Here is a 27,990-nt window from a genome sequence, read left to right on the forward strand (position 1 = left end):
GGGGCTGCTGCAGCCCCCCGAAAGGGTTTCGCTGGGAGGCCCCCCCCCCGGCCTCACCTCTCACACCACCACGGACCCCGCTGGTAGCAGCCCCAGGCCTTGAGCGAGGGAGGAGGAGCGGGGAGGAGCGACGCAGCGAGGCAGCAGACTGCAGGCACCACTCGGCAGCTCACAGGGAAGCTAAAACACCGGCCTCGGACGCACTTCCCGCTGGCGAAAGCCTGCGCTGGGGCGCTGCTGACTGTCCCCCAGCAGCTGTGAGTAAAGCTGCCGTCACCGCTCTGTGCCTCAGTTTCCCCCGCTCTGAAACACCGCGCTGGGAGAGGCTCCATGCAAACGCCAGGAGAGCTGCGGGTGGACGACGCTGCAGAGGGCGAAGCCGCCTCTGAATATTATAACCCAGATCTCGCGACGAAATAACCCCCCGAGGGCTCGGCCCGGCTAACGAGCCCCATGGTGACCCCGAGCACATGGCAGCCGGAGATGGCCCCAAGATGCGCCCGGGTCCTGGAGCCAAAACCTCAGCCCTTTGCACCCCGGTGCCTCGCTTTGTCATTATGCCCTTTGCAAGAGATGGGAAATTAATTAGCAGCTTCAGCCTGTGATTAATTCTTCCCTCCGCAGCCGGGAGGAAGCTGCTGCCTCTTTCCGCGCGCTGGGGCCGCACTGGGTTCAGGCGTCCCTGTCCCCAGGAGCCAGCGTAAATCAGAGGACGGAGCCGGACGCTCAGGCAAACACCCCGACATGATGGGCCGGGCTGGCAAGCCCAGGCAGCACTGAGCTCGGCGCGACACGCTGTCATTAGCAGCAGCCACGCGGTGATTTCAGGGAAAGGAGGGAAGGATCCGCGGCGGCTCCGCGGGCTCCCACCCGCCCCGCTCGAGTCATCCGGGGGAGCTCAGCCGGGAGACGCGCCGCATCCCGGCCGGCTTACGGACGGCTCCGTGCCCAAAGCCTAGATCAACGCTGCGTGCACCGGGCGAGGGTGCACCACCATCCCAGCTCCCCCTCGCCAGCACGGCCCCTACGCGGCACCCCGTCGTGTCACCTATGGGGTGTGATATCCCGCGTGCACCAGCTCCGCCGTGCAGTAAATCCCAGGCGTGCGCACACGCCCCGTTAAAGAGCCTGCGAGTCTCCTTGCACAACAGCTAGCACAAAACCAGACGCGGGGCCAGGCGGGATGCGGCAGCTTGGCGCCGGCTTCGCCCCGGGGCCCCGCTCTGCAGGGTCGCCCCGCCACGTGCCTCCCCCCGCGTGCGTGCGTGGCCCGTCGTCCCTGTGCAAGGTGCTGCATGGGGACCGTCCCGACCCCAGAGAACCCGCCAGGCCTGGCCAAACCGGAGCACGGGCAGGACACCCTCGTCCTGTGCCAGCCTCGCTGACAGCTGCGGCGGCGGTGCCCACTCTCGCCGAAGCTCCTGAAAGGCAGCAATAAAAAAACCCTTCAGCCTCGCAAGGCGAATCATGAGTTGGGAAAGGAGAGGGGTAAAACAGCAGAAGGAAAATCCCGTAGCACTGGATACCAGGAAGGAAGGTGCAGTTTTTCTCTCCAGCATCCTTGGACTTTGCTGCACATCTCGTTCCCCAGGTCCTGGCACGGATGTCATGTCCTTTCGCCAGGAATTCCCCCCTTGGTCAGCGAAGCCTTTCCATAAAGTCATCAAGCTCTCTCTGAAACACATCATGAGTCAATACTCGCTGTGACTTGAGCAGTTCCTTCCTCCCTGTGTCCTACCCTAAACACAGGGCTGCCGAGCTGCCGTGCCCCCGTCGGCAAGGGCCCACACCCAGGCTGGCACCCTGTGGAGCGACGCCCTCTTCTCCCAGGCACCCCACGTCCACGTCCATCCCGTCCCCGTTCTCCCTCCTCGAACGCGACAGGCCGGAGCTGGGCTCGAGGCGGTGAACGATTTCTCACCGAGGGCATCGGCAGGGGAGCTGACACTGCCCGGCTCCACCAAAAGGCCTCCTCCGAAACACCCCCGGGCGCCTTGGCGTGGCCTGGGCAGGCGCAGGGCGTCCCCAGCGTGCGCCCGGCTCCTTCCTGCCCCGTCGCTGCCCGTCGCAGCCACGGCACGAGCGTGGGCCGCGCTTTGCCTTTTCTGCTATTTAGTTTTCGCGACGACCAGCACCAGCATCTGCTGCTCTCCATCAGTGACTGACGTCTCCTCACTATTAGCAGCAGTCCCCCCCCCGCAAGATTTGCCCCCAAATTCACAGTCTAGGTCTTACTCCAGCTCACTGAGGAACCAGCAAACTGCTCTCTGGGAACACCAAGAGCAACCCTTCTCCATCCACCGACCCTCCCTGGTGACACCACTTGCATTGTCCCCTTCTCCCTGCTCCTACGCTACCTTCAGCAACCATCCTTGATCGGAGACTCAAACCAAGCCTGCTACTTCAATTTAAGGCAAAAAAAGCTGCTCTGTTTCCCCTAAGGAGTGCATTATTGTAGCTTAAACACAAAAGGATATTAGCTCAGGCTGCTGTAAACTATTTCTGAGAAGGTGCCGCCGAAATTTCTCCTTTTCGGGGTGCTTCCTTCCAGATCCGGTCTCGGTTTTGCGCCTCGCTGAGAAGAGCAGGCTGGAGCGTGGGGAGGGAGGCGCGGCGCGGCGTGCCAGCCCGGCCCGGATGATGAAATGTAAACGCGGCTGCAGGAGCGAGCAGCTTTGAAGCTGCAGGCACACGGCAAACATGCCGCTTCGCCTTAGGACGCTGACTCAAGCGGGGCTCCTCTTTACGCGGCTGCAAATCCAGACCAATTCCACTGAGGTGCACGGAGCCAGACACAGCCCATGGCATTTTTTTTGCATCGGTGCAAGAATCTGACCCTGGTTCTTGAAGTTCTTCATCTCGAACTGAGCTTCCAAGCAAAAAGCTCCACATTTCTAGCTTGTGATCACTGACTCACAGACCCAGGCTGGGTTTTTGTCCGTCTCCCAGTTAGGATCACTGTGTCAGAGCAAGTTCTAGCACGGTGCGGGACCGTGTCCCCGCTCCAACCCTCCCACCAAAGCAGAGGAGAGCGTACGGCAGCCAGGGCACCCGGGAGCTGCTCGCTGGGACCCACCTTGGCTCCGAGCTCCAACGTGAGCACGGGGATTTGTTACTCTTGGCACAGGAGGGGTTAACAACGAGACACAGAGATAAACTTTCCTGGAAAATATTGACTTACCCGCACGCACAGACAGAGAGGGAGCGATTGCAAGAGATAGCTGCTTTTTTTTTTTTTTTTTAACCATGCAAACCCCTCCCCGCTTCCCAGCGAACCTCCCGCACCGGGAGGCTCTTTGGAGGACCTTCAGGCAGCCGCACAACACCGCACACCCGGCCAGGCTCGGCTTGCACCCCAGCCCCTGAGACGGCACGGGAGAAGCGCCGTGTCCGGCCGGGAAAGGGGAGCCGCTGGAAGAGCGCGGTGGGTGCACCGGGCTCCCGCACCGCCGGGCAGAGGCACGCACGCCGCCTCGGCCGCAAGGGTTAATGGCCCGGCAAAGCCGGGGAATGCGTGAAGGCAGCATGTGACTTCAGGTGGGGCAGGGCGGAGCGATGATTCACTCTTTTGCTTTTCCTCTTTTCACTTCTTGCTGTTACCTGTCCGTCTCGGCACCGCACACGGGCAGGAGCCTGAAATAATCGCCTTGCTGGCCGGGGAGATGCCGAAGAGGCTGACGGAGAAGTTTGCTGCGGCGAAACTTTCCAGTTGACCCGATTCTTCAGGATCAATACCTGGGGACAACTTCTGGGCTGAGAAATCCTGCTTTCCTGGGCCCTTTTTTAAGCAGCTATTTTTGGTTTTCCATAGTGTTTTATTCTATTTTATTCTGTGCTATTACTCTGTTGAAAGAGAGGAGGATGAGACCAGCGTGGACCTGACAGTAGAAGACTTCCCAGGCTGGGCCACCCCTAAAGAGTCCACGCGTGCCCAGGTGTGAGAGGGCTCATTTCTCCCCGCCGTCCTACAGACCCAGGTGCGGAGAGCAGCAGCCTTCCCTGGGGTTTGCCTTGTGCGGAGGCCCTGACTGCTGCTCGGACCTAGGAGCGAACGAGGAGCCGATTCCTCCTCGCTGGAGGAGAAAAGGTCCGGAGTCCCAGGAACACTCTGCCAAGGAGCGGGAGAACGGAGAGACGCACTTGTACAGCTGTACATTGAACTCAGGGAGGGAGAAACAAATAACTGTATATTTAAAGACTGGGAAAAACTTAATTTCTTATTTATTGTCAGCAGCCAGTGCTTAGTCGGCACATAAAGCTCCCTTTGGAGGGCATATCAGTGTCTGCCGTCACCATGGCTTTCTCCCAGGTGCAGTGTCTGGACGACAGCCACGTCAACTGGAGGTCTAGTGAGTCCAAGCCCGAGTTCTTCTACAGCGAGGAGCAACGCCTTGCCTTGGAGGCACTGGCCTCCCAGGGGCCAGATGCCTTTTACGAGGTCCTGAAGAAAGAGAATATCAGGGACTTCCTCTCCGAGCTGGAGCTAAAAAAGATCCTGGATACACTTGAGACCTATGACCCCGGCTCTGAATACATCCCACGCCACGGCAGCAGCACGGGGGACAGCGAAGACGACCACAACAGCCGAGGCGACGAGCGGGACGTGGCCCCGTCCCTGGAGTACTGGCCGCAGAGATCCGATCGGTCCATCCCCCAGCTGGACCTCGGCTGGCCCGAGACCATCGCCTACCGCGGGGTGACCCGTGCCACAGTGTACATGCAGCCGCCCATCGAAGGGCAGGCTCACATCAAGGAGGTGGTGAGGAAGATGATCTGCCAGGCTCAGAAGGTGAGGCGTTCCCCGGGTGCTGGGGCAGGAGTTGGTCCGGGCTGTTCTGTCAATGTCGGGCCCTAAAGCCTTGCTCAGCCAGGCAATACACATCCTCTGGGAACCTCTGCCCAAGCAAAGGCATCAGGGTAAATCATTCTGGTTTCCATGTTAATTCAGAGTAATCAATAATCTAGGCTCGTTTTTTGCTGAAGAGATGTTGTTAGCCTGGTCTAATACGCCCTGGGAACCGTGTGACCTTTCTATGACTGCTACTGTAGCCGAGCTAGTCCCAGGTCCCTACATAGCTCTGCGGAAAAGAATGGGAGAAAAATTATTTGAGCTGCTTCACAACTCCCCGCCCAAGGTCCCAGCTACCCCCCGGTCATTATTTCCAGGGCACGGTGCAGCTGTGTGCGGCAACACGCGGTAAGCGAAGTAGCCAAGTTCAGCCCTAGGGCAAAGCAGCGAAAGCCACTGGTCTTGCGATGACTTATATGAGGGTCAAGTTTGCCCAGATTGCCATGTTGCTCCAAGTGAGCTTCATGCTGGCTTTAAGAGAGAAAAGATAAGCTGATGTGCAGCACAAGCCAGGGGAGATACTGAGGGAGAACCACAACTAACAGCTATCCACCCTCTCTGGGTTGGCGTTTGGAGACTTGTCCTTGCTGTGGCAGCAATCCAAGGAGCAGAGATCTGGGGAGGATCAGCAGTGATGTCAGACTGATGTCACGGCATGAGGAGAGGGGAAGGAGGGGGGCAGATAGGAGAGGACTGCACACGTTAAAGGCCAGCTGTGGTGGGCAAAGGCCACCGGCATTTCCCAGTGACCCAGTGGCAGCTGAGAACTGGAGGAGGGGGTGGTATCTGCTGGTTTCACGGTGTTGGTTGATGGCCCGTAAGCTGTGTGTGTTCAGTTCCTGGAGAAATTCAGCCTTGGAGGAGGGAGCATCCCATCCCAGGAGATGGTCCAGCAGCGAAGCGGGGGAGAACTGCCTCTCCCCTCCCTCCGCCGGGGTCGCGGGGAGCAGGAGGAGCAGACGGGCAGGTCAGGCAGCTCGGCTGGGCCGACTCCTCTCCCAGGCTCAGGTCAGAGCTGCCCGCTCCAAATGCTGCCGCGCTGTCACCGCATGTCCCTTCTGGTCGCAGGGCAGGTGCTGGCGCTCACAAAGGGCCTTTGGATCCTGGTGGGAAAGACAAGAAGCCTTTATCCGGTAGCAGGTTATAGCCAGAGTCTCTCCAAGATCTGGTAGCCAGAGGGCCGTGTATTCGAACGAGCACGGCAGGTTCCCGCGGTGCCCGTGCTGAGGCAGGAAATCTCATCTCCAAACACGCCTGAACCGGCCGGGCACACGGCTGGCAGCGATGGCCAAGCTCTGCTCTCGGGGACGCGGGAGATGGGCCGTGCTGGCTGCTAGGTGTGTGCAGGCCTGCTCCGAGGCAGGAGCTGTCTTTAGGAGCTGTCTTACTGGCCACCGCTTCTCCTCGCTGCGAACGGTGAGGTGATCCTTACTTGCGACGTTTTCCACTCCGAAAGGCTTTGCAGCGGGCTGCTTTCACGCTGTATGGAAACAGAGGGCTGATTCTTGCAAAGGACCGAGCTCGCGGGATGCAGCATGGGGAAAACTTTCCCATTACTAAAAACGCTTAGTTTTTGGGTCTTTCCAGCTGCCTCCAACCAGGTTTGCAGCTCCTGACCGCCTTTGCCTACCCACTGCTTCCCGCCTGCCCCCACACAAACGGCATCTCCTGACTCATCCATCCTTTCGACCGTCCTCCTCCCGCTCAGCAGAGCCGGGCGGCTGAGTCAGGCGGCTGCCGGCCTGGGTGCCTCCGCCATCCCCACCTGCGCTTGGATCGTCTCCAAGCCTCCTGGATGCACTCGTGGCCAACGCTGCTGTTCTTGTCACGTGGGATCAGGGAGGGGGGAGAAATCCTTCATCAGCTCTGCAACATTCAGTTGCCTTGGAGTGAATTGGCATCGGATAGAGCCTACCTGAAGAGGCTCTGAGGGCAGGAAATATGTTACGGTTGTTAAAGAGGAGCCTGGAAAGCCAGGAAACATGTGATGGCTCTGCCACGTGTCTTCAGTGACTTGAGCAAGTCTTTATGTTGCCCTGGAAAACGTAGGGGAGTGACACACTCGAGCCTGGACGCTGGTGCATGCTTCGAGCCTGCAGTCTCGGGGGGAGTCTGGGAGTAGCAGAAGTTTTTAGGGTTTGACAAATGGGGCTCTTCCAGGGCTTCCACCCCATATACGAGGACTCTGGTTACTATAGCAGAACCTGCAATCCCATAGCAGCTGAGCCAAGGTAACTGTTGGTGTTCAGAGTCCTGGTTGTGGACACTCTGATGTAGAACATGCTCCCCTAAACCTTGAGATTTAAGCTGAGGCTTGAGGTCCTCATGGCAGCTTGGAGGTGAAACAGTTGGGCTGAAGAAGCCAGGAGAGCAGAGGGAGGGACAGGCCAGCTGATGCTGCATCAGACGTCGTGCCACAGTAGGTTGATCATGTGTCCCATCCTTCCTGGCGTGCCTCTTGGGCCATCCTCTGGAGATACCTGGTGAGATCTTAGCTCCTGTGCCCAGGTTTGGTGAGAAGAAGCCCTTCAGCAGTTTCCGTGCACTGGAAGGGCAGGATACGCTCCCACCTGCCCAGACCGCCGTTTCTGCATACTAGCAGTGCTTTTCCTAAAACCCACATACCTTTTATCATGTGGATCATTCAGTGATGAAAAAGGAAAAAAGTGCTACTAGACATTTCAGCCGTATCATCTCAAGTGTCCCCTGATGCCCAGCCCCAGCTCAGCTGTATCCTGTGGCCAGTTTGTCCCGTCACGCTGGGAAACGGCAGGGCTCTTCATCCGGCTGCGATGGAGCACAGGTCTGGAAGAGCGATGGCTCTCCTGGTTTCAGTATTGCATCCTGCAGCTCGACCCTTGCTCCCAGCCGTTGTTAAAGACATTTGGTCCGAAGTGCTCTCAGACGCCAAACACCAGATCACAACACGAGGGTTGCTATGTCACAGAGAGCAGAGCAAAGTCCGCCTGACGGACCGCCTGTCGGAGGAAAGTTCAGAGCACGTGTGAGCCCAGCTGCTGGTGCTGGGTAGGTCCTCACAGCAGCTGGGATGGGAAATGGTTTGCATGAGGAAGCGAAGAGTCAGGAGTTAAGGCCCCTTTAATGGTGAGGATGTACCTATGTGCTTGCAGGTACTAGGCTAAACGCTGCCAAGTTAAGAGCCTCCACTTTAGTTTGTGAAGTGGCAAATCTGGGCGAGCTGGAGCAAAGGGTGCAAATGATCCCTTCATCTTTCTGGGGAAAAAATGTGAGATGAGACATACGATCCTTGCAGCCACATCCCTGCTCTCTCAGGGACCTGGTGAATCCCCATTTCTCCACTCGTAGCACAGAGGTGGTCAGAGATGAGACGTCCAGGCAGGCTTCAGGCTGGAGACTTCCTCAGGGTGTGGGCTGGGGGCACTGTCGTCCCCAACCTCCTCTCCTTCAATTCAGATCCCACCAGGCTGCAAAGCCCATAGGGTTGGTAGGGAGGAAGGGTCTCCTACCTCCTCTCCTTCGCTTGGCTTTGGTTTTGGCTCTATCTGACCAGAAAGCAGAACAGACTGAAAATTGTGTCCTTGGCTAAAAGCCAGAGGAGACACTAGTGACTCTGACCTCTTCTCCCTCAGTCTGGATTTGAGGTTCTGGGTTGAGACTGTGGGGATATGATTAACCTTAGCAACCTCCAGCAAAAGTTGTGAGGCCCTATTAATTACTGTTTACAAAACCTTGGGCCATTCCTGGATGAAAGGGTCAACAGGAGAGAGCAATTATTAATGTTACTTGTCCCACCTCTCCTCAACACACTTCCTCTAATTGCATGTTGGTGCCTGCCTAATTTATTAAATGCCCACGTGGTGTGCCCCAAAAGTTATTACCTGATGAGTCAGAGTGACTTAATAAAGAGCTGCAATTTCCTCTATAAAACATGATCCTGCAGTTTATGCACTCATCAAAGCAGTTCAGGAGGATCCCAGCATCATTTGCTCAGCGTCCGAGAGGATGTAACACTTGCAGCTCATCGGGGTCTCAGCATCTCTCGCATCCCTGCGCTGTGGCCTGCTCTGCACGCACCACTGCTCCTCGGTGCTTTGTACAGCCACCGCATCCGACAAATCTCAACAGCTCCTGGGGCTCTGGGAAGAGGACTGTCACCCACTAGGGAGCTGGGATCGTCAGGCTGTAGATCCGGGGCCCATCTTCCCTGCAACGGCATTCTTTGGCCAAATGGCAAAGATCCACGGTGAAGGATGGCGAGGATTCCCGGAACGACGCTGTGGCAAGGTGCCTCGGGAAGAGGTCTGGCTCTCGTGCTGCCTGGGATCTCATCGTTTTCTCCAAGTACAGAGCGAGCTCGCAGGGCCCCGAGCTCCGCTCTGCTAGAGGTGATGGGGCGCAAGGTCTGCCAAGCTTGCTCTGGAGAGCAGGGGTGCCAGGACTTTGTTCCAGACACTCCCATTCCCTGGGATGGGAAGTAAATAGCACAGCGGATTGCATTTCAGCAAAGCACACAGACCTCCATTCTTTGCAGATTAAATCCTGCACCTGAGTTTTGGCCTTGATTCTCCTGATTTCAGCCAGGGTTCAAGGAGGGGCAGCCCAGGAGCGGAGTTCGTCCTTGTGGACTCTGGACTGTCCCACAGGGTCAGGAGCGCTGCCGGGGTCTCCTCGGTCTCGCAGCCCGTTCCGTGCCAGGGCAGCGTGCTGGCATGCCCTTTGGAGATCCTGGAGACAAACCCAGCCCGTCCCGCAGACCAGATGCTGCAGGGAGAGAAGCAAAGCCTTGCCGAACAGGAGGGAAAGAATTCCTTCTGGATAGGTGTCGTATGGGGTCATTTCACATTTATTCTTTCTTCAAAGCATTTGCCCTATTAGGAACTGCCATACACTGTCGGTGCTTTGCCCGCAGAGCGTTCCTTTCCTTGGAAGCCTTGCAATTACTGTCCAGCTCTGCAGGTGATGACTGTTGCCATCTCCATTTCATAAATCCTCAGTTTCCGTTTGGGGAAAATGGGGCACACAGATTAAGTGACATGGCCACAGCCACTGAGCGCATCAGCGTCAGCGACGGGAGCAAAACGCCTGCCGCCAGCCTGACCTGTCCCGGTAGTTCCAGCCAGGGAGACACAATGTCCCAGGTCCTCCTTCAGATGTCCGTCACCCGAGATTTACAGCAGACAGAGAAGTTGCTCCTGAATTACCTGCTGTAAATGAAAAAGGGAACCAAGCCCTAAGAGTCACTTTGAACCTGTCTCACTTCACATCTTCAGTGAGACGATTGCAGCCTTTGCTGGCCCCCAGACCAGTACGAGCCCAATGCAACAAGGGCATCTATTTTTCTGCCTCAGTTTCCCCATCAGTAAGGTGAGGACATGCAAAGTGCACAGCCAGGTTCATTAGGGCGTAAGAATTTGTCCTTTCACTGTAAAAACTATTGAGAAGTTTTCAGGTGATGATGAATGCAAATCCAGCTAAAAACTGCCTAGAAGATGCCCCTTTTTTAAACCTGCTTTTCAAGAAAAGAAGTGCGCATGACCTCCAGCCACGCATCTGCCTTAGCTGGTGGGGTGCAGAGCCAGGGGCTAAAGCGAGCTCGAGCTCGGAGCTGTCTCCTGGGAGGCGGCAGGACACGGTTCCACCCTCACTCTTAGCGCTGAAGGCAAAACACCAGCAAGGAGGGTTAAAGAGGCAGAGCTTCAGCAAAACAGGCCCTGCACGCTCGGGTGAGGAACCAGCAACCAAACCACACAGCAAGCCTGGGGCTGCTTGTCTTGCCTGGCTTCACTCCGCCTGACCTTGCAACGAGGAGTCTCCCAGCCCAACCCGGAGCATCTGCAAAGTCCAATGTATCACGGGGCAAAGCCTGGCCAAGCCGTAACAGCTCGCCGGGCTTCGTCCTTGGTGCCAGGAGCTGCTCAACGCAGCCAGCCGCGGCCTCGCTCTCCTCCGCGGCACGGGCAGAGCTCCTGCTGGAAGAGGATTCAAGCATCCCTGAGCAGCATCGAATGTCCTCCTCTCGCCCGGCTCACGGACGCCTGTCGCAACGCTCCAGCACCCGGCAGCCGCAAAAGCGGCGAGATGAGCTGGCCGGGGTGAGCGGGTGCGAGGCAGCCTCGGAGGCAGCGCAGGCGGGGAGGAGCAGCGCGGACTCGGCACAGTCTGGCTCCTCATCCCTTCGGAAAGGAAGGGAACAGCTCGCAGTGTCATAACACACAGTGCCCTTAATAATTAGAGCTCGCCACCTCCCTCCTATGGCACAAAGCTAATTAAAAGGCGGCTCAGTGCTTTGAGATCCGCGGACCGGAGGAGCCTGGCTGTGCGCACGCCCGGCACTGCTCCCGCAGGAGCAGCCGAGAGGTCTCCCTGCATCACCCCGTGCAGAGGGGGCTAAGGAGGGGCTAAGGGCCAAGAAACCCACGGAGGCGAAGCAAAGGCTCCTCTCACCCCAGCCGCTTTGGTGGCTTCCAGGAATCACTGCAGAGATGGCGGCACCAAAGGGTTTCCGAGCCCTGGCCCCCGGCAGACTGACAGCAAGCCACTTTGCAGCTCGGAGACCTGCGTGGCTGCAACGGCCCCGCGCCGAACGCCGGGAAGGCGGACACGACTGCGGGTGTCTGCGCTGCCCTGCTCCTGCCCCAGGCTTGCGCCGAGGTGCTTCCGCATGGCAGAAGCGGCATCCGAAGCAGCCCGGGGGGCTCCGAGCAGCAGAGGGGCCGGGCAGCACGACGCGACAGAGCCGGAGAGACGTCGGCAGCCCGGCACGGCCTCCCCTTTGGGAGAAACGCCATCTGGTCCCCAAAGCCCTGCTCCAGCAGCGTAGCTAAACACGAACCAAGCCACACAGCCCCTGACAGCAGTGCTCCCTAAATCACCAGCACGGATTCAAACGAACGGCTGGTTGCAGTCGCTGGGAGCTGCAACCTCCTAGCTACTTTCAAGCAACCTTGTCAACTTGCAGACAAGCCGGTTTTTTTAAAAGGTATTAAAAGTCATTTCAGCTCCTGAATGTGCCCCAGGGGCGTCTTGAGACTTTCTACCAAGCTTACAGTCGCTTTTAACTCTCATTTATACTTTTTCTCTGAGCGCAAGAGATCCCCCGGGAGGGCAGGGATGTCTGACAGGGGGATCTGGCCCACGCAACATGCTCGCAGCCCGACACAGGCGTCGGAGCAGAAAGGAACATTTTTTCTTCCGAGGTTCCCCATTATAGGAATTAAGGGCATTATCTATAATAAAGGGAGGCAAAGCTTCTCTGGCAGAAACAGGACTTGGAAATTTACGGTGCTTGGTAAAGGCAAGAACAGTAGATTTGCTCCCAAAAATCAACTTCTCAAAAATACATTCAGGAATACGAAGTTATGAAACACAGGAAGGTTCGTCAGCCAAAAACCCAAACGCTTTGTTGCAGGTGCCCTGGTTGGGCACCTCTGCTGCCCAGGAAGCCGGGCTTCATGCCTGGGGCCTGCGTGTCCCAGCAGAGGCTCAGATGTTCACAGCACAGAGCTTTCCAGGTCAGCCCTGGGCATGAGGACAGCAGGGTGCTATGGATGTGGCAGAGTGACTCATCTCAGGTTGCTTTCACAGCTAAGTGTGCATTGGTCTCCAGGTCAAGGCGATAGATTTTACTGCGAGATCAAAGGAACCGGCTGGCGTGGCAGGTTTTGCTATTTGAGGCAGAAATGCACACGGAGCCCGGGCGTTGCAGACCGGCCTCACCTCCGTGAGGTGCTGGCCTCACCTTCACCGTTTTAGGAAACGCTGATGAGGTCTGGAGGAAGAGTCTCACAGCATCAGAGCTGAAAAAATCAAGACCTAGCCCCAGGCTCCTAGGAAGAGAGTGCTTTGCTTCCATTATGCACAAGACAGGGGTGATACGCTACCTGAACTCCTCTCTTTTCCCTTCCGCAGGTCATCGCAGTGGTCATGGACATGTTCACTGACGTAGACATCTTCAAGGACCTCCTGGATGCGGGCTTCAAGAGGAAAGTGGGAGTCTACATCATTGTGGATGAGATCAATGTGAAGTACTTCCTTCAGATGTGCGAGCGAGCCCAGATGCACACCGGACACTTGAAGGTAAGGCTGGCGTGGAAGGTTCGGGGCCAGGTACCTTCCTCTAACACAGCGAGACAAGCAGAGCTACCAGCCCTGATCTCCTCCCATCTCATAGGGATCACAGCCCCCAAACTTTAAGCCCTCCAGCTCTCTCTGAGCGGCGGCTGAAGTGCATCTGCCCTGACACCAGCTCAGCGGAGGTTGCCGCGGACGCTGCCCCGCTGCAGACCCCGCAGACCAGGGAGAGGTGGTCCTGAGAGCTCCTGCCTGGCCGGGGCCAGCACCTCTCCAGCCTGGGCCTCCTGTCACCTCTTCTGGCTCCAGCTGCCGGTGGGCAAAGGATTGCTTCTCCCAGTCTGTGCCGTGTTTAGCACTGGGGAGCTCTGACGGAGCTCCACGTGCTGCTGCAAACCATGGAAACCCCAGACAGGACCAAACCAACCTCCTGGGCTCCGGAGCTCTGTGGGTCGTCTGTTCGTTAAGGTGCTAATTGCCTGCTTCGTGTGAGGCTGGAAGGGACCAGGGGCCCGGCACAAGCCTCTCCCAGAGGGAATGGATAGCCCAGAGAGAGGGGGCAGCAATCGGAGAGTAGAGACCTAAGCAAGGAATCAAAGAGGAGGGAAGATGCCCCGATGGAGGTAGCTGAAGGCCACCATGTCACGGGGAGCTTTTGGCTCTGCTGCTAAGAGCCAGAGCTGCAGCCGGCTCTCCTGGGAAGGGCTACCGGCTCTTCTCTGCCATCAGGCCCCACGAGGAGGCTCAAGAAATCTGCTCTGGGCAAACCACTGCCCCTCCTCAAGCCTCCTTTGCAGAAAGGCAAGGAGAGACTCATTCCCGTCTCCTTCGGAAAGCCCTGCAAGAGCTACGGATGGAAAGGCCAAGAGCTCTCCCTGAGCTGTGCCGTAGCCCCAGGGCAGTGCGAGATGGGTTAAGGCCATTTTTCCCACAGACAAAGCTGAACATGATGCTCACGTCTAGGAGCACCAGACCCCGGGGAGGCCGGAGCTGCTTCTCAGCGCACAGGGCGCTGACGGAGCTGGCAGCCCCCAAAGCGAATAATCTGCGAGAGGGAAGGTGCCGGGGCAGGATGCTTTGCTGGGGTGAATCCCTGCCCTTGCCAGCCCCACGCCTGATCCTGCACTGGGGCAGGAGCGGCGGCCAGTTTCCTCACCTTCAGGCCTTCCCGCAAGTCAGAGGCTGGAATTAAGCAAGACTTTCCCTTTTTGGGGACCTCCCCGCCGGCACGGTGCTGGGAGCGGCGCAGAGAGGCACCCGCACGTCCCTTGGAGCTGCCCGGGCCACCCTTGCCGGCGTGCCGTGGCTGCATCGCTGGCCGGGCCGGTGGCACCGCTCGGCTGGGCCCGGCACGGCAGCGGCACGGATCTGTCGGCACACGCTGTGTTCACCCCCGCCCGGGGCACGGCGGCAGCACGTGACTGCGCTCCGGTGCACGAGTCCTGTTTTGAAGCAGGAAAGAGAAAACAGCCCCGGGAACGCCTGGCAACGGCAACGGCTCATGCTGCACCGGCCGAGCGGAGCCGGAGCCTGGCTCCCCCCGTCCGAGGTGTCCCAAAGCCTGCGCAAAACCAGCACCGACAGGGCCACGGTTCAGCTAAGCTCGATCCTCGCGCACGCGGCAGCAGCTCTGCCTTGCCCGAGCACCCCCTGCACAAACCACGTCTGCAAGAGAAGCGGCGCAAAGAGACGAGCGCGATACTGGGTGCAGGACGCAGCAGACTGCGAATGGTTTTAGCCCGGAACCGCGGGTACACGGGAACTTTGCACAGCTCTGAGAGCCTTCTGCCAGGAAAGCTTCTCAGCACCAGAACGCCGGGCAGATGTTTGTGCCTGGCCACGAAGCTAAGCAACTGGTGACGACACTGGTTTACTCCGACCTGCTGGCACGGTGGCTTTCTGCCTGGCTTTGCGCAGCACCGAGCACCCGGGGACTGGGCTCCCGGCCAGGGCCACCCAGCCGCCACCGCAGCGGAGGGAAGGAGCAGGCTCAAGCTCCTGCTCTGCATCACAGACGTGCCCTGGAGCCTCCCCTCCCCAGGGCTCCAGCCGCCCTCCACGGCCTCCCACCTCCTAACCCGAAGGGAGAAGCAGGCAGAGAGGGGCAGTCCCCCGGCACTGCGCGGTGGGAAGGGTCCCTGCATTGCTGGGAGGTAGAAACCCCCCAGGGGAGCCAGCGCTGCGGTTTGGCTCCCCTCCGGAGCGCCTGCCTCGAATCCCTGCTCGCTTCTTTCTGCGCTGGCAGATCACCCGTCCCCTTCCCACTGCTGTCACCTCCCCGGCCGCCCTGCACACCAAGCTGGGGGGAACGGGAGAGGCGTGCGCCGAAAATGCTGGGACCAGAGTCAGCTCTCCCGCGGGCACAGCCCGTCCTTCCCGGCAACATGCAGGGCTCCATCCAGCCCCCCGGGACACTTCAGGAGATCCCGAGGGATGGGGAAGAGCTTGGCAGCTTCTCTCCTGGTCCAGGCCCACCAGCAGCACTGGCAGCAAAGCCCCCGGCAGAGCTTGTCCTCTGCTCCGTGCGTGCCGGGATCACCAAGAAAATAACCCAGCGCTGTGCCTGTGGGAAGGCAGAGGGAGATGAAGGGGCAGAAGAGCAGGAGGAGGGAATTAATGCCTTCCTAGGAGCAGCAGCTGGCGCAGGGAGGCACAGCTGGCAAGGCGCGCGCCCGGCCATCCTTGTGCCAGCAGCAAGACAGGGTCCCGGGCTCTCAGCCGGGCGTAGCACCCTGATCGCAGGCACAGGGTGCAAAGAGCTGGAGGAGCCCGGCAGTTTCACTTTTAGGCCTGCGGACACCTCTCCCTCCTGGCTGTACTTTACCCGCTGGCTCCGAGTCCCTCCGCCTCTCCGGTTGCTTGGCAAAGATAATGTTTCTTCCCCTGACGTCATCCAGCGGCGCGGCGCGGGCTGCCAAACGGCTCCGGGGAGGTCTGTGTCTGGACAAGCTCTCCAAATTTGCTTACGGTGAGGCAAACATCAGACTGAGCAGGAACACGTACGAGCCACGTAATTGCAGTGCTAACAAGAGAACTAAGGCTTTGCCGGGCCATGACACAGCGCCGGCTCCCAGGGACGAGTGTCCAGAGAGGTGGGTGCTCCTGCGGCAGGGCTCGGAGGTGCCCGGTCCCTTCCGCCCGAGACATCAGCTAGCTGAGGTTCACATCTTCACCCAGCCACACAGCCTCCAGGCTCTCTTTAATTGCTGCTCACAATAATTAAAATACATATAGCCGAGCTTCCATGTGCATCCAAACTGCCCCAAGAGTCTGGTATTTTCCAGACTGCTTTTGCTCCAAGACCAGAAAAGCCGGAGCTGACGCACGTCAGTGTTTTAATGGACGAGGAGCCCAGCGGCAGGGCTGGAAAAGCAGGAGAGCATCTGCACAGCTCGGCAAACGTCTCAAAGTTGTGATTTGCCACCTTATTGCTCGTCGCAGCCAATTGCCCGACTGGTACTGAGCTGGGCAGGAGACGGTGAAGAAACTAGGGCAGTGGCTGGGAGCTGCTTCATAAGAGAGGAGATGCTAACGAAACGCGTATCGTTATCTCGGTGCCTAACAGGAAGGGCTTAGGTGCTTTGCAATTAGCACGGCAGCTTGGGCAACACGGGAGATTTGTTGAGCAAGGCTGAGCGTTTGGAGAGTGATTCACTCGCTTCTGCAGAGCGGCTCGTGAGCTCAGCGAGCAGTCATGGATGTGGGCGCACGGCGGCTCTGCGCTCTGCTTCAGAGAGATTAAACAAACAGATCTTACTTCACAGAGGCGATAGGCTGGGAGCGAGGAGGACGGGGAAGGCGAGAGGCACCTTGCCTCTGGGGCGCTTTGTTCCAGCGGGTGTTACCTGAGAAAATCCCCCGCCGCTTTGTGCATCTGTGAAAAGCTTTGGCTCAAGCCCGGGAGGGAGATTAACGCGCTGCAGGGAGGTGTTTCGCGAGCAGGGGACGCAGAGCCTTGCGATGGGCAGAGGTCTGAGCCTGGCTTATCTTCCTGGGTGCAGCGATGTGGACGGCTTGGTTCAGACAGCAGCAGGCCCACGCGCTGCCCCGGCCGGCTCGGGGCGTCTCGGCGGGGAGAGCCGCCGTTGAGCCGCTCTCGCAGCAGCCTCGCGACAGCTTCATCAGAAAACACAGGGCAGGGAGGGGAATCCACCTCGCCGCCCAAACCGGGACGTCCCGGGCTGTGCCCTAACGTCCGCAGAGCCTCCCTGCCCCTTTCCACCCGCACGCGAGCGTTAGCTGCCTGCCCTCGCGCCAGAGCTGTACGAAGACGAGATTGGGGGGGCGGGGGGGGAAGAGTACTTTTGGTGATTTTTTTTTTATGCTTTAAAAAAAAAAAAAAAGAAAGAAAGAAAGGGCATGACCTCGTGACCCGATTCAGCAGTGGCACTGATACTGGCACAACATGCCAGCAGAAATAGGAACAAAGGTGCTTTCATACGAAAATATTCTCTCCCCACCCACGGGAGAAACATTCGCTTGTTTACTGTGAAAGATGCAATTTGCACGGGTGCAAAAATGTGTTTGTGCCCTGCATGTTGGAGGAAAACCACAGAGGTGTGAGAAAGGCCAAGAACCAGGCAGCTATTTTTGCAGAGCCGGGGGCATCCCTCCGCCTGCCTGCGGGACCAGGTCTGGGCCGCGGGGACACGTCCCCCTCCGGGGATGGCCCTGATGGGGACACGACGGGGACGGCAGCTCTGGCCTGCGGAGCAGCTGGGCTCCCCAGCCAGCGGAAATCCTGCTCCCGGGCTGCTGCCTGCCTCGGGACCCACTGAAGCGCGGTACCTGCCCCTTTCGGCTCACGTCCCCGGGTTTCATCTCCTGAGGGTGAGAAGATGTTGCACCACTTTTCTTTTTTTGCCCCTCCTCCCAGCAGGGGAGAAACACACTCACATTCGGGAGCAAAGCGGACCAAAGGGGAAAGCCAGGCTCGGAAAAGCGAGCTCACCGTGGTCAGGTTTACGTGGGCTGTCCTGGGGTCAGCACCTTTATCTGAAAGCGCTTGTCGATCTGCCAATGGAGAGAAGGTGAGAAACCACCACTCTCACGGCAGTTTTGCATAGATCTTTAGAGATGGAAAGCGTTTGGTGTTATCACCACAGGCTGAGTATCCACAGATGTGGGCAACACCGAGTTCAGGAGGTAGAAAACACTGCTCAGCGCATGGGGAGAGCAGGAAATTCTTGAAGCCAAGTCCCTGAGCTGCTGTGTGGCCTTGGGCAAGTTATTTTATCTCCCCATCTCCGAGGCCTCCGCAGAGCGGGCTGTGAGGAACGCTTCCCGCTTCGGAGGGGCTGTGAAATTACCCGCTGCAGCGTCAATGCAGGGGGCCGAACGCTGCGTTGGAAAGCGGCACGTCAAGTATTTTGTTTAGGCCTGGAGCCAAAGTCGGCTCCAAGCAGAGTGAAAACGTGGTAGCGCCCTTCGGTGCAACGCCACGAAGGGCCTTCAGCTGGGTTTCTGCTCGGAGCAGCCCCGCAGCGGGAAGGGGCAGCCGGGAGGGCACAGCCAAGGCCAGCTGAGGGTCTGCCAGCACCTGGCTGCCAGCTCCCTGCCCGGTCCCGGTCGCGAGCCGGAGCCCTCTCCCACTCACCGCCTCGGCTTTGCTTTGCAGAACCTCAGAGTTCGAAGCACCGGGGGAACCGAGTTTTATACACGCTCGGCCACGAAGTTCAAAGGCGCCTTGGCCCAGAAGTTCATGTTCGTGGATGGCGACCGGGCCATGTGCGGATCGTACAGGTAACCGTCAGGGTCTCCTCCTGCCCACCCCGGGGAGGTCAGGGTGTTGCCGAAAGACTGGGCCTGCCGGAGGGGGAACCTTGCTGGGCCGCAGGGGAAGACGTGGGAACGGCGGGAGAAGGGTTTGGATCCCGGTGAAAGCGCACGGTCAAAATGAAAACACAGCCTGTCCGATACGGGCACCGACACGGACCTGTCCTCACTGAACCTGCCCTCGGGACCCCGTCCCAGACTTGCTTCCCTCCTCCTGACCTAGGGGACAGTTTTGCAAGGCCGTATGGCGAGGTGGCAGGGCTCAGCACCACCCCGCTGGCAGCACGACGGCACCTCTCCGAGGAGGGGGCCAGAATGAGACGCACCAGGTGCTTCTGCGAGGGGACGTGGTGACAACCCTGCGCTAAGCACAGGAAGGACAAAACCAAACCGCAGCCAGCGCTAGCTCTAACACTGACCTCAGTTTTTCCAGACAAACACTAGCTACCCGAATTGTTTTCAGATTTGTCCGAAGGAAAACTTGCTTTGGTGGAAATAGATCCGTCTCAATGAATTTTTCCACCTCTAAAAGACAAGTTCTGCAAAGGTGAAAGTGAAACCGGTTTCCACTTTCTGGCCACAGCAGTAACACAAAGGTTACAAGTCTGTTTACAAACCTTGTAAAGAACGTTTACAAACAACTTTTCCTTTCTGTTTGCTAGAGCTAAAGAAAAGCTAACTGACCCACCACAGACACCTTTCATTTTTATTTCAAGCTCAAATGTTCTCGAGACTCCAACTTTTCATTCCAATTTGGGATTAGAGCTTTCTTTGTTAAAATCTCCATAGTATTACTTTTTATAGCAAAATCACGTCCTTCCTTGCCCTGTTAAATTCCCTGGGGAAAGCTGGGGTTGGGGAGGGCTGTATTTACCAGCAAGCCCTTGGACAGTTTCCAATGCTTTTCCTTTGCAGCTTCACCTGGTCTGCGGCAAGGACGGACAGGAACGTCATCACGGTCCTCTCGGGCCAAGTGGTGGAGGCGTTTGACAAGCAGTTCCAAGAGCTGTACCTCATGTCCAAGGGGGTGAGTCTCAAGTCCATCTCCATGGGCGAGGAGCCAGAACCCGAGCCTGTAACGCTGCCTTCCGTCGTGCCCGTGACCCCTGCTAACGCCGTGGTAAAGAAGCTGATTAACCCTAAATATGCCCTGGTGAAGGCCAAGAGCGCAGACCAGATCAGCAAGACTTCTTCTGAGAATCAAGACAAAAACCAGAAGGCAGACAACAAAGGCAAGGCCCTTCCCGAGGGCCAGGCAGGCGACAAGCACGGCGACACGGCAGACCTCCCTCTGCTTACCCACCCTGGCCTCCTGAATTTGGAGAAAGCGAACATGTTTGACTACCTGCCCACCTGGGTCGAGCCCGACCCAGAGCCTGGGAGCGAAGTCTTGGGCTACATCAATATTATTGACCCCAAGATAAAGAACGTGAAGCTCTCTCAGATGAACCGCATCAAAGTCTGCGATGTCTCCCAGGCCAGTGCTCAGCACAGGCAGATGCTGAAGAACAGAGAGCTGGAAATCAGGAAAAGCTCAGGACAAGAGCCGTCTCCAGCGTTCCCATGCCAAGCACAGACCTCTCAGACCCCCACAGAAGCTCCTGCAGCGCCTGCTGCCAGCCCCATCGAGAGCACCAGCTGGAAGGCGAAGAAAGCAGGAGCTTTTGCAGCTTTGCCCTTGAGTCATCATTTGAAGCAGCCCGACAGGACACACGAGGAAACCAAGCCCCCGGTTCCAAAGCCAAGAACCATCCCGGTGGGAGGGCTCGTGACCAAAGCCAGCACTCCCTGCAACAGTAGCGCTGGCCTGGAAGGTGACACGCAGCAGCCACAGCCACAGCCAGCCAAGCAAGCAAATGTGAAAGAAGAACCGAATGAAAACCACAGCAGAGCTTTGATGGAGACCGGCCACCACCAGCCGGACCAGCCAGCAGCGGGACCGCAGGACAGAGGGCCTGTCTGTGTGCACAACGGGCTGGGTGAGGAGGAGGAGGAGGAGGAGGAGTATGTAACTCTCAGCGACCAGGAGAGCTACTCCAGCAGCTCTGCTGATCACAGCTACCGCCGCTCCAATGCCTCCTCCATCTCAGACGAATATTTCGAGGTGAGGGATCGCTACGGGCCGCTCCGGAGAACTAACTCCGACGTCACCCACAACGGGGAGATCCTGCCAGTGCAGAGGAAGCTGAGCGATCCCCACATCAGCAGGGGCACCTTCCTCAGCCCCCTGGGGAACCTGCCGTCACTGAAGCACGCGAGGGCAGAGGACGTGGCGAAGAGGAGGAGCAACGCCGTGGAGATTAGGTGTGTGCTGCCCCGCGCTATCCTGGATGGCAACAGCTCCTACCCCGGCAGTGCCGCACAGGTAGGCTTGTTTGTTGTAACCCCCTTTGCTGTGTTTCTCCGCTCTGCAAGCCGGCGGCATGCTGCTGCTTCTGCTGTAAAACACCTCCGCAGCCCAGGAGGTAACTAGGCCAGCTCAGCAGAGGCTGGGCTTACGGTGTCACTGCTAGCTCTGGCCTCCTGCCCCAGACGCCGTGCTCAGACGCTCCACGCAGGAGAGAACCACACTCTTTCAGTGCCTCGCATGCAGTAATTGCAGGAGCCACCCAAGAGGTGATCTTGGCCAGAAGGATGGTGGCCACACCGCAGCTCTCAGGTGTCCGGGAGTGCCAAGGGAGCTGTCACAAGGCAGGTCTCGTGGAATTAGAGAGTTTAATGCAAGGCCACGGGGAAGCAGGGGAGAGCTGTGCCTACGCCACTCCCCAGGCTCCATCCGATAGCCCGCTGGCAGCAAGCGTTAGGGCAATGGCATCACGCCCGGGTGGGGGATGGACTGCGTGCAGGCGTGTCCTTGTGCAGGCTTGTTTTCTAACTCGTTATGAAGGTGATTAGCATCAAAGTAAAACACTCGGACACATAATTACGTAGAGCAACCGCAGCAGAGGAACAGGGGTGGCAGCATGTGCTGGAGAACGCCGCAGTCAGCAGCTTTCCAGGCGGCCCGTGAGCGATGCCAGACCCGTTCGCCCCGCGCCGCCGCGGGAGCGGGCCAGCTCGGCTTGGGGTGGAGGTATCGCTCCATCCAGGCATGGGTAAGAGAGGGACAATCCCCTGTTTCTAAACCCTGGAGATCCTTGCACCGCTGCCGAGGACTCCACGTTTTGGTTCCTGAAAGCTCCCCCCCCCGCTCCTTTCGGGGCACTCGAACACCCGGGGCCAAAGCAGCAGCAGCAGCAGCTGACATCGGCAAAGCCACCTGGGGTGACCCCAGCTGAGCAGCTGGCTCCCATCTAATCTGTGTTTACAAGGAATTAAATTTATTAGTCCAGAGTGCACTCGCCCTCTGCCTCCCCAGCCAGGGACACGGAGCTCCGAGCCAGCTCTTCCTGGCACCCCGCAAAGCCGCGCGGATCGAGGTGCGCCAAGCGCTCTGACGTGCTGCTCTCAGGGAGCCTGTGACCCAGCTCCCCGGTGCCACGTTGTTCAAAGTGGCCAGGTATGTTTGTATTCTTGCAATAACTTGTTCTAGACTTTTTATGAAAGGCAGATAATTGACATGCCGTCAGAGTTAGGAAAGCAAGCTCTCAGCTGACAGAAATGTGCTGAGAGTAATTTCTCCCACATGTAATAACGATAAGCCAAAGCAATCCTTGATTAATTCTGTAGGAACCTTTAATCTAACATGAGTTACGAGAACAGTAACAGTACTAGAAAGATGACCCACAACTCGGCCCCCAAAAGATCCTTTCTTGGGAGCTTCTGCAGCTTTGCACATTAAATAACCCCTCAGAGTCAACCTCTGGAGCTGAACCAGCCTCTGGAGTCTGGAGTCAAATTTGCACATCACACTGGAAATTGCTATCCTCACTCTCATTTTGGATAGTCCTCGTATCTCCCAACATCAAACATTTTCATTTGGGGTTCATGTTTCTTATGAATAGCTGATGCTCTTAAATACTGGCCCATAACACTTAGCCCAAAGTGCAGGCTTAGACTCACTCAGGACAAACAAGATGTTCCTCATCACACTGAAACGCAACACTCAGTTATTACTGGAGCATTTCATTGCCTGAACACACACGACCCTGTTCACACCAGGCTACACCAGCAATAGAGGACAGCAGCCCGGGCTGGTGCACAGTGTCCACCAGGAAAAACCCGGGGCACTCAGGCCAAGTCCCTCTCCTCCGGGCAGAGACAGATGAGGCTCACCGCGCTGTTCCCGTGCCCTGTGCGATCTGGCCACGTCTGCCCCTCTGCATCTCGGCAACTTCTGCTTAGTGACAGGCAAAATATCAAACCCGCCAGCTCCGCTTCCGTGACATAGGTGCCTTACCTGGGTACAGGACCCTGCTGATCATCCCCGGCATGATGATGATGAACAAGGGCAGCATTTTCAGGTAGCTGGCCAGGATGGAGCCAGCCTTCGCATGGCTCAGGCTCTTCGCAGAGAGAGACCTCTGAACGATGACCTGTGGGAGAGCCAGGGAAGGATGAGCAGCCACCGACTACCACAGACAAGTCCACCACATACACTGCTTAAATGATCGCACCTCAAAGGTCTGGCCAAGGTTTGTCCACCCATAATACAGACAGGCCTTGGGCTTTGAGACAGTCTCTCTTAAATAAGCGACATCCATAGAAATGCTGACATTAAAACAGCTCAGACTCTCCCCAAGGGCTTACAGAGAAGTGCTCAGCACCAAGCAGGATTCAGCTGCTCCTGAGCAAGCGCTTGCTCATGCGCTGATGGGCAGGTGGGACTTGGAGCCCAGCATCGGGGCTGGATGCAGGGGGAAGCCAGAGTTTAGCTTCTTCCCTGTTCCCAGGAGCTCGAGCATGTCAGGAGCTGCAGCACCCACCACACGACTCATCGTGTGCCCTACATCGGGCACACAGGATCTAGAAGGGAGAAGAGCTAAATCACCCTTAGGCTTCCCTCCCCAGAAGACGTATTAGGCCTTAGCGCTAATTTTAGCCAATCTAGTTAAATCAGTGCAACTTACCCCCTTTACTCTGGTATTACCCTAAGCTAAATTGCTTTAGTGCAACCCTCCTGGTCAAAGCAAGGCCCAGTTCTGCAGGAGCCCGCAGTCAAGGACTAGGGAGGAGAGAGCCCACTGGGATATTCAGACTGAACATCTGTGCTGAGCGCACAGACCATACCAGCACCACGGAGACGGCTTGTCTGCAGGTGCAGAGCTGGCCACCCTCCTTGGGTCCCAGCAGCAGCAGAACCGAGGCGGGTTTGTGCAGCCTGCTCCGCAGCCTCCACTGCCCCAGCTAGTCCTGCCATCAGCCCCTGAGCTTGCGAGATTAAATCGCACTCAGGTACATCTACATGGAGTGCAATCACACCTCCGGAGCGCAGTGCAGGCACGCCCAAAGAGGGCGATAAATATCTGGTGACCACAGCCATGCGTAAGGCTTTACCCAGTCCGGAATTAAGATTAATGGAGCTCAGACCCAATCCAAACATCTCTCACCCCGGTAATCAGAACCAGCCCACGCTGTGCTAAACTGTTGCAGCTCACGCTTACCTCCTGGTCCCACCTGCTTCTCCCAACCCTACGTGCTTTGATCTAACCTTGCTAGCCGCTTAGATCTCGTAGGTTGGGTCTGGATGACGGAATGCTCTTTTAGCCTGAAATGGGCAGTTAGATGATCAACACAGGTGTTCAGGGTGCTGCTTAAAGAGAAGGTGTTGAGATACTGCTGAGTCCTTGGTTCTGGATCCCCAGGAGGGACCGACTTGACCTGGGACAGCCTCTGGGCTGCTCGAGAAGCAGCTGCTGAGGGGCTGCACTGCAAAGCGCGACGCACTGCCACTGCCTGCAGTTTGCCCTCAGATGTTGCCCTGCAAGGTGCAGCAGCACCGCAGCGGCTTCAGCAGATGATCAACCATCTGGGCAGCCTCAGGGCACAAAAACTTTGCCAGCTCTCCCAACTATTCCACTCCCTGCGTGAATCAAAGCCCTAAATTGTGGGAAAGACCTTCTTCACCAGAGAAGTTGTCACAGGAGTAACAGCAGTCAGGGCTTGAGACCTTCCCTTTGGAGCTGCCACCAGGCTCAGAAGAATCAGGGGCCTTCTGCCCAAGTGGTAGAGGTTGTCCACGACAACCGAGTCTGTGGCACGGCAGTTTGAAGGAGTGTCTGTACAGGGGAATAGTGTCTGTATAACAGCAGTAGGTCATCTCTTTCTCCCCCCCCCCCCTTCTTTTTCTGCTCTTTAACGAACAGGGGACACACATCTACCCTTACCGACCCAGGAACCCTGCAGGCAGAGAACGAGGCAAAGAAATCTCCTGTTCCCCGACACGTGAGAAAGCCCCCGGGGCCAGCAAATGCAGAGGAGATGGAGCCAGCCCTAAAAAGACCGTTGCAACCGCAAGCAGCCGGCCGTACTGGCAAAGCAAAGCCTTCAGTCCCAGCAAGACTACACGGCCAAGCCACCTCTCCCCAAGCAACCCCAGAGCAACGGGCAAACCCTTCACCTCCCTCCCAGAAAGCCAGAAGACAGCAGATGAAACGAGGACACCCTTCGGCATCCCCCTCTCCAAACTATCCCAGTCCAAGCACCTCAAGAGCAAGGTTGCAGCAGCCCCGGGCACTTCCCCCGACTCCAAAAAGCAGCCCCCGGAGGCCTCCAGCCAGAAGGACCACTAGGCATTAACACAGGTGGATGTCCAGGGCAAGAGCCATAGGGCGTGCCGGGATCCCAGGCAATGCCGTGTTACATGGGGCGGGGGAATACGTTTACATTTACCTGGTCGGTGCACCAGTACCACGTGGCCATGACGGACAGCCCGAAAGTCATCCCAGTCCAGGGCAGATCGCCAGAGACTGGGTCTCGGAAGAGGTGCATAGCATCCGCTCTGGGCAGGTGGCAGGTAGTGTTGGGAACAATCTTGGCTGGAACAGCTTTTAAATAGGCCTCTTCTAGGTTCAGGTAACCACCGATCTCATTAAAAGCTGGAAGGCATCATTGGGGGAGGCTGATTAGAGTCGATCAAAATCCATTTGCCTCTGAGATCAGCTGGTAAAGCAATCAAGAACTCACTATCCACAACTTCTGCCCCCTTCTTCCTGGCCCTGCTTCCCAAAGAGGGAGGGCTGTTTCGTGATGGTATTTTATTCTAGTTATTTAAGAGACTCTTCTATTAACATTTTGCACAGCTGGTCCCATTACACTGTGCCCTCCCTTAGGAGGGTGATCCATGTTCTGGGACGAAGGCTTCTCAAGGGACCCACCTCTTTTGACTTTATACTGTAAAAGTGACCTGTTTATTAAAGCAACCCAGTCCCAGAGTATGGGAAACTTCTCTGGAACTATTAAATGCAAGTTCAGGTAACCTTTTTATTGATATACCACAACTCAAGGTGCCTTGGCTCAAGCGTCCAGCCAAACATTTTCCATCCCTCTGAGCATTTATCCAACACCTCCTGCACTGCTTCGTTTTTAAGCATCCAGAACCTCCTTCACTGCATTTTTCCTAGGAAACGGGATCCAACCTGGGAAAAGATCTGGCCTTAGCCTAAGCCCTTCTGAAGATTGCATGCCATGAACAAGCCCTAGCAAGCGAGCCTCCAAGTCCGTGTGCAGCTGGCTCCAAGCTTCTCCACCCACTCCCGGCCTGCCGCATCCCGCCTGGCGCCGGCAGAGCAGCCGGCAGCGCAGACCCCCGGCAGCCGGAGCCAGCCTGCCCTGGGGTCTGCCCTGGCCTCTCGCTGCCTCCCCCGTACCGCGGGAGATGGGTTGAGTTCTGCTCGCAGTAACACCCGTGCCAGCCCGGTGGTGTAACCGGCAGGATTTTGGAGCCAGAGGCATTGCTTTCCGGCAGGAGGAACGGCAGGAATCTGCTCCGCTCCCCCCGCGTGCCACAGCCGCCCACGCAGCAGCTGCTGAGATAAGCAGAGCGGGTGCGTTTGCACCCCCCCATCCATAGCGTGCTGCGGCCCGAGCCGGCCGCTCGCGCTCGAGGGAGGACGCCGGGCTCCTGGTTTCCAGCAGTGTCTCCGAGGAGAAGCTGCTGCGCTCGGCGGAGCACCCAGCCTGCTCTGCGGGGAGGAGGCGAGGAGCCGGCGCCCCGGGGAGCCTCCTTAGGAAGCCGCCGGCGGGGGCTGCCGCTGCACGACGAGGCGGGCTGCAGCTCATGCCGCCATTCCAGGGGCTGGGGAATCCCTTCTGCTTTACTCCTTTGCTTTACTGTTCAGTGATATGAATTGTTTTCAAAGCAACGCCCACAAGAAACCCTCCGTGCATTACTTCCATCCCTCAGAGATGGACTTGCACCAGACCTTAGATCCCAGCACAGAGCTAACGTTTGTCAGTCACCGCTATCCTTAGACCAAACGCAGGTCCCTGACCCATAGGGAGTTGGAAACAGGGCTCTCCATCAAGTAACAGCTTGAGCAAACCCCCATTTCTAAGCTACCCTCCCTGCTGCATCCTCCCTCCCCCGTCCCCTTCATCCCAGGGAAGATGCCCTCCTGCTGACTTGCCATTTCCACTAACGAACCCGCAGTGGGGTTTCGGTCCCGTGGTTATCACAGACACCAAAGGGTACCTGGCTGGAGATACTTTCAGGCAGTTAGAAAAGGGACATCACATACCCGCTTTGCAAACAGGCCCATTGTATTTGAGAGAGAAGGAGCATGTGTAAAGCCTTCCTGCTCTTGTGAAAGCAGAGCTGGCTTCTCACCAGCACATGGTTTATCTAGGCACCGGCTACTCCCAAGCTTTGCATGGGCGTTGGGCATCAACAAAAGCTCTTCTCTGCAGGAGCAGGTGAGTGCTGAAAGCAGGGGTGCTCACCGGGGCGCGGGCCTGCCAGCTTTCCAAACGCGTTAGCCGGCAAGTCACAACACCTGTATCTGCTAATGCGGAAGAGCAGGGCAAAAAAATGAGGCATCTGAGAATTCAGCCTGCAGATGCTTCGCTAAAGCCCATCAGCTCCACCAGGATTAGTGTCACAGAGGTGAATGCCAGGGGAATTAACACCAGCGGCGGCGAGGTGAAAGCTGCCGAGTGATGCCCCGCACCGAGGGTGGGTGCCGTACGGTGCAGCGCGTTTGCTCTCACCGCGACGGCAGAGGTGAGCAGAGTCACAGCCAGCGCAGCAGGACGGGTGGGCGAAGGGGCCCTGCTTAGAGTGTCACAAATTACCTGGTGACAGTTGATTCTCTCCCAACTGTACTTCTGCCTCTGCTTTGTAGCGTCTGTAGTTCCCCAGGGTGGCTGCGGCTATTGAGTTAAGTAAACTGGATCTGTTTGTAATCCCTTAGTTTACAGCCACTTGTCTTCTGACT

General features: G+C 57.5%; 2 protein-coding genes across 8 annotated transcripts in view; one reads left to right on the forward strand and one right to left on the reverse strand.

The window, feature by feature from the left end:
• Positions 1–27,990, reverse strand: part of SLC5A10 (solute carrier family 5 member 10) — a 45,989-nt gene that overhangs the window by 4,239 nt on the left and 13,760 nt on the right. For 4 of the 7 annotated variants that reach the window (XM_026095208.2, XM_026095209.2, XM_026095207.2 and 1 more), the window contains 2 exons: positions 25,448–25,653; positions 23,016–23,151 (listed from right to left, as the gene is read on the reverse strand). In XM_026095208.2, the coding sequence (XP_025950993.2) occupies positions 23,016–23,151; positions 25,448–25,653 (342 nt within the window). The remainder of the gene's footprint in view (positions 1–23,015; positions 23,152–25,447; positions 25,654–27,990) is intronic. The other 3 variants (XM_064520084.1, XM_064520083.1, XM_064520082.1) reach the window with 1 other exon arrangement.
• FAM83G (family with sequence similarity 83 member G) lies at positions 3,247–27,958 on the forward strand. Its single transcript, XM_026095205.2, has 5 exons — positions 3,247–4,789; positions 12,740–12,907; positions 18,519–18,643; positions 19,592–21,041; positions 24,922–27,958. The coding sequence occupies exons 1-5, from the start codon at positions 4,295–4,297 to the stop codon at positions 25,345–25,347; spliced, it is 2,664 nt and encodes an 887-aa protein (XP_025950990.2). The 5' UTR covers positions 3,247–4,294; the 3' UTR covers positions 25,348–27,958.

Source organism: Dromaius novaehollandiae, chromosome 14 (assembly GCF_036370855.1).
Source record: "Dromaius novaehollandiae isolate bDroNov1 chromosome 14, bDroNov1.hap1, whole genome shotgun sequence".
In the NCBI taxonomy this organism is placed as follows: domain Eukaryota; kingdom Metazoa; phylum Chordata; class Aves; order Casuariiformes; family Dromaiidae; genus Dromaius; species Dromaius novaehollandiae.

Coding starts and splice junctions, on each gene's coding strand:
- FAM83G (XM_026095205.2), top strand. CDS start 4,295: ATGGCTTTCTCCCAGGTGCAGTGTCTGGACGACAGCCACGTCAACTGG. Junction 4,790..12,739: donor TGATCTGCCAGGCTCAGAAG/GTGAGGCGTTCC, acceptor TCCCTTCCGCAG/GTCATCGCAGTGGTCATGGA. Junction 18,644..19,591: donor GCCATGTGCGGATCGTACAG/GTAACCGTCAGG, acceptor TTTCCTTTGCAG/CTTCACCTGGTCTGCGGCAA.